This window comes from Scomber scombrus, chromosome 19 (genome assembly GCF_963691925.1).
Source record: "Scomber scombrus chromosome 19, fScoSco1.1, whole genome shotgun sequence".
Lineage (NCBI taxonomy): Eukaryota > Metazoa > Chordata > Actinopteri > Scombriformes > Scombridae > Scomber > Scomber scombrus.
Window position 1 is genome coordinate 1,972,225 of NC_084988.1, and position 13,161 is coordinate 1,985,385.

The window sequence follows — 13,161 nt, forward strand, 5'->3', positions numbered from 1 at the left end:
TATTGGAGAGGTTTATTTATGGTATTGATTCATGTTTTAATGTGATATTGGCTAATTGATTTGACTTGAATCTGTCTCACAGAAAGAAAATGAACTAGATTTTGGTGGTATAGTCTAAGATTTACATTTAATTATATCTTAATTTTCTTTATAAAACACTTTTCCATTAAAATTTTAACAATGTCAATGTCATCTTTATTTATATAGAACATTTAAAACAGCCAATGGCCTACCAAAGTGCTTTACAGGAAAATAAGCAGAAACAATAAAAAAACAGAACAATACTACAGAGAAATATAACAGATAAAAGACCCAATAAAGCGGCTACAAGTGCATTTTAAGCGTTTTTAAACATTTTCAGATATTTGTAGATTTGAAATAGGCTCGTAAATACTGTGGCATTTAGATTCTGTTTATACTGTGTATATAACATGAGCTCATTAGGTGGTTTCCTTCCTTCCTTCTTTTGTTATAAACTTTTTCAATTTGCACATGAAAACACTTGGATGAGGTGGAAAAGTTCATGTACTGATAAAAGCAAAATATGATGGAAACACAGTTAGTAAACAAATGATGACGTAGAGGTAACATGTGACTTAAACATCCATGAATCTCATGAGCTCTCTTCTTCTTCTTCGTCTCTGGGCAAGATTCAACATGTGTGTGCTCCTGTGCTTACGGCTCAGACACAGACATGTTATCATCGTTTCTCCGTATCAACTGTCAATCACGCTCTCCATCACCAGGGTTCATATCACAGGCTCCATCACTTCAGCTTTGACTGTTGCTCTCTTAACCCTCCTGTTGTCCTCGAGTCAAGGAAGGAAGGAAACGAGGAAGGAAAGGAGGAAGGAAGGGAGGAGGAAGGGAAGGAAGGAAAGGAGGGAGGAAGGAAGGGAGGAAAGGAGGGAGGGAGGAAGGAAGGGAGGAAAGGAAAGGGAGGAAGGTCGGAGGAAAGAAGGAAGGTAGGAGGGAGGGAGGGAGGGAGGGAGGGAGGGAGGGAGGGAGGGAGGGAGGGAGGGAGAAAGGAAAAGAGGAAGGGAGGAAGGATGGAAAGAAGGACAGAGGAAAGAAGGAAGGGGGAAGGTAGGGGGAGGAAAGAAAGAGAGAAGGAGGGAGGAAAGGAAGGAAGGAAGGAGGGAAGGACAGAAAGAAAGAAGGAGGGAAGAAAAGGGGATGGAGGAAGGAAAGAAGGAAGGGAGGAAAGAGAGAGGAAGGAAGGACAGACGGATGGCAGGAAGGAAGGAAAGAAGGAACAGTCAAAACAGACGGGGTCAATTTGACCCGGGAGGACGACGCGAAGGTTGATGATGTCATCACGTTACGCCATCTTCACCTTTTTTGTGGTTTACTGCAGTCGACAGGAGAACCAACAATCTTGCAGGTATTATGATCACAATACTAGTTTAGTTAGCCTGCTAATGTCTGTTTATTTGGGCCAAGTAATGTATTATTATTTTAAATGTTTCTATATAGTAGCTTATATGCTAATTCTTCTTTGAATGATTGATGTTACTTATGATCTATATTTGACTCAACTTTTGAAGTATTGTATTTAATATTCATTCATTATTCATATCTAGAGCAGTCTGGAGAGCTGCTGCCCTGCATGTTTGAGGTATTATATAAACATACCTAAAACATGCAAACACACCTCCGTCTAATAATTAACTCGTTATCAGGCCCTTTGAGAAGCTTCAGCTGCTTGATAACGAGCTAATAATTAAAATCAGGTGTGTTAGAGTGGGGTGATACCTAGAAAACGCGGTGCAGTAGCTCTCCAGGAGCAGGGTTGGAGACCATACCGGGAGCCAATCCCAGCTGACTTTGGGGCGAGACGCAGGATGAACCCTGCACAGGTCGACAGTCTATCCCAGAGCAAACATACAGGAGACAAACCTTTTATACTCATATTCACACCTACGGGCAATTTAGAGTCACCAATTAACCTCACATGCATGTTTTTGGTGTGTGGGAGGAAGCCGGAGAACACACAGACTCACAGTGAGGAGTTTCTGCAGTTTGTATTTAACCTTTGTGTCGTCCTCCCGGGTCAAATTGATCCTGTGTGTTTTGACTGTTCCTTCTTTCCTCCCTTCCTTCCTTCCGTCTGTCCTCCCTCCCTCCTTCTCTCTTTCTTTCCTTCCTCTCTTTCCTTCCTTCCTCCCTCCCTCCTTCTTTCCTTCCTTCCTTTCCTTCCTCCTTCTCGTTCTTCCCTCCCCCCTACCTTCCTTCCTTCCTTTTTTCCTCTGTCCTTCTTTCCTTCCTTATTCCCTTCCTCTTTTCCTTTCTCCCTCCCTCCCTCCCTCCTTCCTTCTTTCTTCCCTCCCTCCTACCTTCCTTCTTTCCTCCGTCCTTACTTTCCTTCCTTCCTTCCTCCCTCCTTTCCTTCCTTCTTCCTCCCTTCCATCCTTCCTTATTCCTTCCTTCCTCCCTCCTTTCCTTCCTTCTTCCTTTCCTTCCTCCCTTCCTTCTTTTCTTTCCTCCCTTCTTTCCTTCCTTCTTCCTCCCTTCCTTCTTTGACTCGAGGACAACAGGAGGGTTAATGTGTTTGTATAATAGTGATCTTGATACTCAGTACCCAAATGTGTCCACGAGCTGATTGACTCCTAATCATGCAGATCACAATCAGCTGAGTGATGAAGGTGTTTGTATCTTCATGTCCTACTTTGTGTCTGTGGTAGGTCGAAACGTTACTCAGTTAAAACTACCTGGAGCAACTAGTACAGTGTGCAGCTCTTACAGTAAATCAGATTCTTGCACGCTACTTCTTCCCAAATGTATTTTCTGTGTCAAATTAGCAAATGTACCTTTTTAAAGTTGCCATCAGATCAAAAGAATGTGGCAATAAAGAAGTGAAAGAGTGAAAAATCATGACGACTCTCTCGCTCACTCTCACGCAGGTAGACCTGCAGTCACCTGCAGCGCTGACTCAGGACTTCCTAATCACCAGGTGTGATATATGTTCAGGAATTTATAACAGCCCTGAGCCTGTAAAGTGAAACCCCACATACATGCAAAGCTGGACATGACATGACATGATATATACAGTAAACATATACAGTAGACATAGAGCTGGGCAATATATTGAAATTATATCGATATCGTGATATGAGACAAGATATCGTCTTAGATTTTGGATATCGTAATATCGCGATATGTCATCAGAGTTGTCTTTTCCTGGTTTTAAAGCTGCATTACAGTAAAATATATGATTTTCTTGAACTTACCAGACCATTTACTTTTTACCCCTTTTTTAATTATATCCACATTACTGATGATTATTTATCAAAGATTTCATAGTGTAAATATTTTTGTGAAAGCATCAGGCGGGGAGTTCCAGTCCTCTGAAATGAGGCCAACGTGGAAGTAACTTAAAACTGCATTCTATCAAAAGGCCACCAGGGGGCGATCGTTTTGGTGTCAAAAGGACTTCCGTCTCTATACAAGTCAATGGAGAATTCACCAACTTCTCACTTGATTTCTAACCTCAGTAAACGTTTTCAAAATGTGTTTATGGTCTCAATCGCTAGTTTAAAGCCTTCTTCAATGCAGTATGATGTTCATTTGGGACATTTTGGCCTCCCTGATTTTATATTTGACGATAAAGCAGGGTATGCATTAGGGTGTGGCTACGTCGTGATTGACAGGTTGATTGGTTCACAGGTTCAGGAGGGCGCCTCATGCTCCTCCTGATGCCCATATAAGTAGAATCCGTGTTTTTATTTTACCCAGCATGCACCTGAAATTTTCAAGATGGTGCTGCTCAGATCCGATACTATTGGCCTCCGAGCAGCAGTCCACAAACCAATGGGTGACGTCACGGATGTTACGTCCATTTCTTATATACAGTCTATGCAAAGCATCAACAGTCATCTCTACAATATTGTTGTAATATCGATATCGAGATATTTGGTCTAAAATATCGTGATATTTGATTTTGTCCATATCGCCCAGCCCTAAGTAGATAGTACAATATATAACCCTCCTGTTGTCCTCGAGTCAAGGAAAGAAGGGAGGAAGAAGGAAGGAAAGGAGGGAGGAAAGGAGGAAGGAAAGGAGGGAGGGAGGAAGGAAGGGAGGAAAGGAAAGAAGGGAGGTAGGAAAGAAGGAAGGAGGGAGGGAGGGAGAAAGGAAAAGAGGAAGGAAGGAAAGAAGGACAGAGGAAAGAAGGAAGGTAGGGGGGAGGAAAGAAAGAGAGAAGGAGGGAAGGAAAGAAGGAGGGAGGGAGGAAGGAAGGAAGGACAGAAGTAAGGAAGAAAGGGGGGTGGAGGGAGGAAAGAGGGAAGGGAGGAAAGAGAGAGAGAAGGAGGGAGGGAGGAAGGACAGACGGAAGGAAGGAAGGAAGGGAGGAAAGAAGGAACAGTTAAAACAGACGGGGTCAATTTGACCCGGGAGGACGACACAAAGGATAAATCAATACAGTAAACAGTGTATATAACTTGTTAGGGGTTAATGGCAAAAGAGAAACCAAAACATAAAATGTAAATGAGGACTCTATATCGACATGTTTAGAGTCTGAATCCATGTGTTTCTTTATAAGACATGAGCAGCTATAATATGTTAAAAAGAGAGAGATTTAATTCCCCTCAGAGAAACAGTCACATGTGCAGCAGCTGGAGTCGTATATGAAGCGGTGTGGCGGCATCATATCTACACCGCAGGACATATCAGATCAGTGTGTGTAGACTTCAGCGGGGCCGTTGTTTAGTCTTTGTTCCGCATTAGAGGCCCCAGCAATGTGAGACGGGAGGTTATCTCCTGCTGAATTTCTTAATCCTTAAAAACATTCATCTCTCCAACATGAAAACAGTTTTTTTTTTTTTTTTTTGGAGGGGGTTGTACTGTACTCTTCCATCTGCAAACCAGGAGTAAACATGTGCAGCAGGTTATTACTCTTCTCTCAAGACAATTGGTGCCAGATGTGATGAAAGTATTGATCGATTTAATGCTTAAAACTCCTAAACTCCATAGGTTTTTTATTCCTCACTAAAGGAATAGAAGGAAGGGTGGAAGAAGGAAGGGAGGGAGGGAGGAAGGAAGGAAGGATGGAAGAAAGGAAGAAGGAAGGAAAAGAGGGAGGAAGGATGGAAGAAAGGAAGAAGGAAGGAAAAGAGGGAGAGAGGAAGGAAAGGAGGAAAAGAGGAAGAAGGAAGGAAAAGAGGGAGGAAGGAAGGAAGAATGGGAGGAAGAAGGAAGGAAAAGAGGGAGGAAGGAAGGAAGGGAGGAAGAGGGAGGGAGGGAGGAAGGAAGGGAGGAAGAAGGAAGGAAAGGAGAGAGGAAGGAAAGGAGGAAGGGAGGAAGAAGGAAGGAAAGGAGGAAGGAAGAAGGAAGGAAAGGAGAGAGGAAGGAAGGAAGGAAGGAAAGGAGGGAGGAAAGAAAGAGAGAAGGAGGGAGGGAGGGAGAAAGGAAAAGAGGAAGGGGCGGAAGGAAGCTAGGGGGGAGGAAAGAAAGAGAGAAGGAGGGAGGGAGGAAAGAAGGAAGAGAAGAAGGAAGGAAAGAAGGAGGGAGGGAGGAAGGAAGGGAAGAAAGAGAGAGTAAGGAAAGGAACAAAGAAGGACGGAGGGAAGAAGGAGGGAGGGAGGAAAGAAGGAACAGTCGGGGTCAATTTGACCCGGGAGGACAACACGAAGGTTAAAAGACAGCAGGAGGGTTAAATAACCACTAACAGTAAAGACTCACTGAGGCAACATGAAGTTCTCTCCTTTTTCTTTTCATTGGGACACAATTCACCTTGCAGGCATTGTGGGATACCAGGTGATGTCTGACTGAACAAACTTCATTTTAACTTTATGTGAATTCGTGCAAAACTCACCTGGCAGCTCTGTGGTGACTTTCTGCAAAATCATCCAAGAAAAAAGTGACCGATGTCTGCAGAAATCTGGAAAGAAATGCACAAAACTTGATGGAAATATCATAGGTTACTTTTTTCTTCTTTTTTTTTATACCCAGTGTTTGCAAACGAGCAGCCTTTCTCGTTAGCTTGCAGCTGTTGAAAGGCTCACAGCAACATTTGGCGGAGGTGATGAAGCTGTTTATTTCTTTTTTTAAACACTGAGCGATTGAAGGGTCCAGTCCAGTCTAACAGTGAAGTGTTTCTTTACTGGAGGGGTTTCTGCAGGACATGATTTACACTCACTTGACTGTGTGTTAGACGCCAATGAAGGAAGTCGTTTGTTGTTTATGAATATTTCACCATGTTAGGATACACGCTTATTTGCTTTCTTGCCAAGAGTTAGATGAAAGGAATCTACTCTGAGGATACTACTCCCATGTCTGTATGCTAAATATACAGACAGAAAATATACAGCCTGGAGACCGATGAAAAGCCGAGGGGAGACAGAAAGCCCTGCTCACAAATAAATCAGTTAGTATCTGGATTAAACAAACACAGTCAAATGTGCTAAGTGAGCTTTAGAGGTGCTGGCTAGCTGATTCCCTCTGCTTCTTTATGCTAAGCTAAGCTAAGCTGTTACCTGGTTGTAGCTTCATATTTAATGTACATATAAGGGTGTGGTGTCAATCTTCTTGTCTGATTCTTGGCATAGAAGGAAATAAACATGTTTCCCAAAATGTTAGACTATTATTTTCTGCCTTGGATCAAGAGTTTAGTAACTGAGTCTTTTCTTAAGCTTTCAGGGTTTTGCAAAAAGCCGCTAATATGAATGTTGTGTGTTTTCATGCAGTAACATGTTTCATATCTAGAGTTAGAGCTAGTTGCTTCTCAATAATTGTACTTTATTGTAACAATTTTGTATTTTAATATAGCTAATCATTAAATTCAGCTCGAAAAAACGAGACAAAATAGGAAAAGAAAAAGACGTAAGAAAGGAAGGATGATATTTAATGATAATTTTAAATCTATGTCTTACTCTCCTGTGAACCTGCATTCTCACTTGGGGACATTTACATTTTGGGTTTAGTGCACCTTATACTTTATTCGGCTTAACTTTGACCTGTTGTCCTCATTCGTTAACACTTTTTTGTGCCACCTAGTGGTCGATAAAGCACAATACAGTGTAAAAATCAGTGTAAAAACGAGATGGCAGGCATCTTGGTGAAGTCAATCAACAGCTGATTGATCAAATTATATGGTTGAAACTTAACTTAATAATGTGTGTAGTTTTAAATGCTGTAAAAATGTGACTAATTTTAGCAAAATTTGCACTGCTGTTCAAAGACGATGCTTAGTATTTTGTACTTATCGGGTCCTGCTAATCCCAAATATCTAGGAGAAATTAAAAATGCATACCAAACAAAAGCTCAGGTCTTCGGACGTTAAATTGAAATATTTGTATTTCAGCCATAAAATGAATATAAAGCTGAAGTCAGAGTGACTGTATTTCCCTCTGAGAAGTAGGTAATGTTCCCAAATTGTAAACTAAGTGAAGCCCTCATACAGTTATAAAGTTTATAAAAAGCTCTAACAGTTCTGTTACGGTGTAAAGTCATCGTTAATCCTCTGCTTCAATAGGTCCAGTTAGTTTTATGCAGCTAATTAACCTCATTACTTCCCCGGTTTATCTGTTGGAGCAGAGTCTCACATACTTCCTTATCGCTGCTGATAAGGGCCGTCGTAAAGAGATGAACACAAGACGTTTGTGTCTGTGCGCAGGCATGTGAGTGAGTCATATGCACACAAGTATGTCCGAATGACAAAATGTGTGTGTGTGTGTGTGAGTGTGTGTGTCTGCACCTGCTTCCCTGGGAGGAAACATCTGCTGCAGGGTGTCAGAGGCCACCTGTCGGACTCAACGCAGCAGCCGCTTCGGACTGAGCGGTCTGCAGAACTGATCTACTGTCCGCTGAAGCTGCAGCAGGAAGAGCTGCATGAGGAGAAACAGCTGTTATTAGACCGTCCCGTGGCACCGCCATCTGAGACACTGTGGATTCATCCCAGTTTTTCCTCATATGAAAGGCCGTTGTGTCATAAAAAACGGACGCGAGCACGAAATGTTGGAAGTAACAGATTTACAGGGTTTCAAATGCAGGAAGGTTTGAAATCGTTAAATGCAACTTTGAAGGTGTGAAACATGACATAAGTGCACAAAACATCCTGAAAAATACAACTCAGTGTCTAAAAAGAAGGTTGATTCTGCACAATTCTGCAAAATATTTCTGATTAATAGCATTTTTGGAAGTGTCGGCGTGTCGTTCCACCGCTTCAGTTCAGACTGAAATAGCTCAACATCTACGAGATGGATTGGCACCAGATTTGCTCCACACATTCATGGCTCCCAGAAGATGAATTACACGGATTTTGGAGACATTTGGTGCATTGATTCATGTTTCCTTCTGGATGAATTGCAACAACTTTAGTGATCATCTGACTTTCTTATCAGGTGCCACCATCAGGTCAAAATTTTACTTTTTATTCAAGACAATTCCTGCAAAACGGACAAAATTCCCATCAGCCTCTGCAGTACTTAGTGTTTATTGATTGTGAACATAGTAAACATTATAAACATCATGTCATTATGTTGCATGTTAGCATGGAGATGTTGGTGTTTAGCTCGAAATCATCTGTGCTTAACTAAGTGTAACTTCACAGAGCTGCAAACACGACTGTAGATTCAGAGTCTCATTAGAAGATGAGACTCCAACAAAATCTACACTATGATATAAAATATGTTTTTAAAAAAACAATTAAAGTTAATACTCCACCTGTGTGTGTCATTTTGAATATCACCCCTCATAGACTTCTAAGTTTGGGACAGAAGCTGCATGTTGTACTACTACTAAATGGGCCTTTTCTCATTCTTCATGTTTGATTGTTTAAAAACTCGTTAAGCTTCTCTTTGCATCTTTAATTTATAAAAATGTGCCGTACCATCTCAGGCTATTTTTTAAATATTTGACCCTTTTTTATTTTTTAACATAACCGACATGAATGTGTGTTTGTTCAACCCTGTTACTGACATATCTGATTAAAAAGGTTTTTAATCCATATTTAAAACAGTATGATATACACTGAGTTTTTAAAGTGAGAATATTAAGAAGTTACTTTTTCTCCATAGATGAATATATGCGTATTTACAGCTGATACTTTCACAACATCTTCTGTTTTAATAAATAAATTATAGAGACAAAAAAATAATGAAAAAGTTGTGTGGTTGACTCACACATCCAGAACCAAATCTGTAAAAAGTAGAAGAAAGTCCACACAATTATATATTTTTTAAGATGTATTTTTGGTTATATTTTGTGCCTTTATTTGGAAGTAGCTGGCAAAGAGGCTGAGAGGAAACAGAGAGAGAACGAGGGGAGAATGACCTGCAGCAAAGGTCTCTTTGCAGGAGTTAAACTAGGACCAGTGAATATGCAGCATGTGCAGTAACAACTTTAATATTGCATCTGCATTGGGAGCTACAGTGTGCGGACTTTCTTCTACCTTTAACAACATAATAATACCCTGATTTGATTGAGTGTATTGTTGCCCTCTTTTACTCCACATGTTAAACAACAGGATACACAAATCCACAGCCACCATCTTCTCCTTCAGCTGGTGACTGACTGATACTGAAAGTGTGATTTTAGCTCTAAGGTTAAAATGAAAGTGTCAATTGTTCCCACCTGCATTACCGAACGTTGGCTTTATATATATTTCAGTTACATATTGCAGAAGTTCGCAGCTTGAATCTGATTCCATGTAAATCTGGGCTGTAAAACAAAGAGACAACGGCTCGTTCAGGACAGTAACAGTGTGATAACGTTTATGAGTGTGTTAACGTATTAGCCATAAATGCACAAAGGCTGCAGACCATGAGGGGTAGCTGAGCAGTTTGCAGGTGTCCTTTAACAACTTTTTACATATTTTAGTCCGTTTCAGAGAATCTGAGAGTTCAGAGCATTAATTCTTATGTTGATTATAGTAATGAATATTTTTGAGAAGCAAGAAAATCTTCGTTCTCGACTCTTCGACTGTCAGGAAGGTGAAAGTGTTGATGATGCAAAAGACGTTTCCTCTGTAGCTTTTACTGAAAAGATTGTTTTTTAATTTATTTTTTAAGATTTTGCTTTTTTTTTTTAAAGGGACAAAAAGAAAGCTCATTACATTTTTTAAAATGTGTTTTCTAATTTTAAGAGCAAATAAAAACTTCTGTGAAAATGCTTAATCATGGTGTGTATAGTGGTTTACAACTCGGACCAGTTTTGGGTCTCATCAGGGCAGAAATGATGAGATATAATATGATGTTTGTATTTCTAAAATAAATGTTGAATGATTCCCATATTCAGCTGTATGTGGTTAAAACATTTTATCCACCAAATCACATAAAGTTTGAATTATTAAGTGCTGAAACACTCTTGTATGCACAAACATAAGTCCTGCATACAGATTCAATTCATGTTGAAGTTAAAAAGGTTCTTAAATATCACAATATCAAAAAGTAATAGTGGTTCAATTGAACAAAAGATGAATAATATAAGTAGAAACAGCACCTCAAAACTACTATATTTGATTAAATGTAGTGTGTGTGTGTGTGTGTGTGTGTGTGTGTGTGTGTGTGTGTGTGTGTGTGTGTGTGTGTGTGTGTGTGTGTGTGTGTGTCTTATCGACTGTGGTCAGTAGAGGGCGCTAACAGCCGTGTTTCCTGTGCTTTGCAGCCTCAGTGAGGAGCAGCTCAGGTGTCTCTCTCTCTCCCAACACATTTACAACTCTCTGCATGTTATTACTCATTATTTACGGCTCTGATTTGTTTGGTTTTTTCATCGTTGTACTTTTCAACTTCTAAGCTTCTGAATTCAACTCCTGCACAAAAAGTTGCAACAAAACAAAACACATGTTGACTTTTATTTATAAGGAGGAAACTTCTATTTCAATTTAGGAACATATTTTTTTCAAAGCAAACGCAATTTGATGGTGTAAGCATCATAAAAACACAAATACGAGCTTCTGTGTGACTAAACTTCAATCATAAATCCATCAGGCGTCCTCCCCATTACTCCTCCTCCCGCCCCCTCTCCCTGATTGGCTCCCAGCTGCCGAACGTTCCACCCACGCGCCCTCTGATTGGCCCGCCGAGCTGTCCGTCATCGTTTGGAATCGCCCGGCTCTGGCTTTGGGTAGAGACGCACCGCTGCGCCCCTTCTCTGCTGTTTAGTGCGTCGAGCAGCGGAGGGAAGTGGAGTTTGTGCGTCTTGTTGTGCGTCCGTGGACCAACAGCAACAGCAGCAGCAGCAGCAGTGGTGCGCTTTTTTTTTTTCCTCCTCCAGACCTGCAGGCATCCCGGGGAGAAGCCTAACCCTAACCCATGCCTCGGACACCACGGAGGAGGATGATATTTGCTTTCTTTTCTTCTTGTTCTTTATCATTTTGACTGATTGAGACATACATATCTTTCATTTCCCTAATGGTAACCAACACCGAGCAGCCGGAGACATGTGGAATAATCTGGGGAAAGTGCACCGTGTCTCACTAGTGTGTCTTCTCCTGACGCTGTGTGCTGAGGTGAGAACTTTTATTTTATTCATCAGGAAGGAAGATGATGCTTATTGATGAGTGTTTTAACTTATCAATCCACTTCTTTTTGGTTTTTTTGGGGAAGGGGGTTAAATTCCAGCCTTAATTGAATTGCGTGCTCGTCAGTTGAATCATGTGATCTCGGAATTTCTAAATTTGCGCTTCCTTCAGGGACAGATAAATTAGGTTTTGCAGTTAAGAAGAACCTTTTTTTTTTTACAACATGTGCTGTGTCATGAGCTGTATATTTGTGTAATAACATAAACCACTTGCTTTGTTTTATGTATTTATTTATAGAAATGTAAAAAGTTATGACACGATTTGGGTTCAAGTTTTGGTTCATTTTCATAAAGTTCAGTCAGTAAGTGCTTCAAAGCTTCATGCTGGCGGCTGGAATAGCTTCACATGTTTCCACTGCTGCTTCACTTGTGCGTTGAAAATGTTCCTGAGTGGAGCCACAACACAAATCTTTCAATATTCAAGCTCTTTTCCTGCAACTCGTTTTGGGAAATGACTCGAAATCGCTTTTTTTTGTGTGTGTGTGTGTGTGTGTGTGTGTGTGTTGATGCAGTCTGATATGCACTGTGAGCTAAATTGGAGAACTTTACTAGTGTTATCAGTCCTCTGACGTTCAGCTGAGCCAGAGTGTACAGTAGTGTTGGCTGCAGACTGACTATGTGGTGCAACAAAATGAGTTGAAGTCGCACTTTCACCTTTAAAACTGCGCATGGTGGAAGATGATTCCTCATGTTTCCATATGATATATAATCATATTTACATGAATTAAGCTGTATTTTTTATGTTAAACACTGCTATTTCCATTTGGCACTTGTGACCCTCTAAACACTTGCTTACTTGCATTTTTACACCATAATGTGTCATTTTAAGCATTTTTATTGTCTCTTACTTGCATTAGTCTCCAGTTTTGTCTTTAAATTATTTGTTTTATTCCTTTTTTAAATTACTATTATTATTATTGTCAGCAGCTTGTCAATCAAATAACTGTAAAACACATTGAACTATACACTAGTCTGCATGAAAGGTGCTATCTAAACAACATTTTTAGATCAGAATGGACACCTTTGCGCAGTTTAACATCAGCCTGCAGCCTGTCTCTCTCCTCTCTTCTCTCTTCAGTCTGTCTCACTGCATGTCTTCTCCTCCTCAGGTGTCTCAGTCTACGGGCTACTTCGAGCTGCAGTTGATTTCGGTGGAAAACCCCAAAGGTCAGCTCCTAAACGGCGACTGTTGTGACGAGGAGAAAAGCGCGGCGGAGGGCCACTGTGGCTCGGACGAGTGCGACACCTACATCAGAGTGTGTTTAAAGGAATACCAAACGGAGGTCACGACCAATGGACCGTGCACCTACGGCTCGGAAACTACTAAAGTTATCGGTGGGAATACTTTTCAGTTCAAAGGCAGCCAGAAAAGCGGACAGAACCGAAACAACGACGCTGGGAAGATCACCATACCCTTCCAGTTCGCGTGGCCGGTAAGTGGATCATTTGGGGCACTTTGAGGAGGCGGAGACTCTCCTGTGTGAAATATGTCAAATTTGATCTTTTACGGGCTATTTTGAGAGTAGATGCTCGAGGAATGAATGCGTAAAAGTTGGTAAATATTCATATGGATGCATCATTTGACTCTAAACGTGATTTCACCTACGTTATGTGCATGAAATACAGAATCTCAAAAGTTAC

General features: G+C 40.9%; 1 protein-coding gene and 1 long non-coding RNA gene across 2 annotated transcripts in view; both read left to right on the forward strand.

Moving 5' to 3' along the window:
- Positions 1-4,340: 4,340 nt before the first annotated feature.
- The window catches only part of LOC134001035 (uncharacterized), a 267,716-nt gene continuing 258,895 nt past the window's right edge, over positions 4,341-13,161 (forward strand). Inside the window, exon 1 of the long non-coding RNA XR_009927457.1 lies at positions 4,341-4,365. This is a non-coding gene — a long non-coding RNA (uncharacterized LOC134001035). The remainder of the gene's footprint in view (positions 4,366-13,161) is intronic.
- The window catches only part of LOC134001007 (protein jagged-2-like), a 67,231-nt gene continuing 65,190 nt past the window's right edge, over positions 11,121-13,161 (forward strand). The window contains exons 1-2 of the mRNA XM_062440542.1: positions 11,121-11,449; positions 12,630-12,953. Of these exons, the coding sequence (XP_062296526.1) occupies positions 11,381-11,449; positions 12,630-12,953 (393 nt within the window). The 5' untranslated portion in view covers positions 11,121-11,380. The remainder of the gene's footprint in view (positions 11,450-12,629; positions 12,954-13,161) is intronic.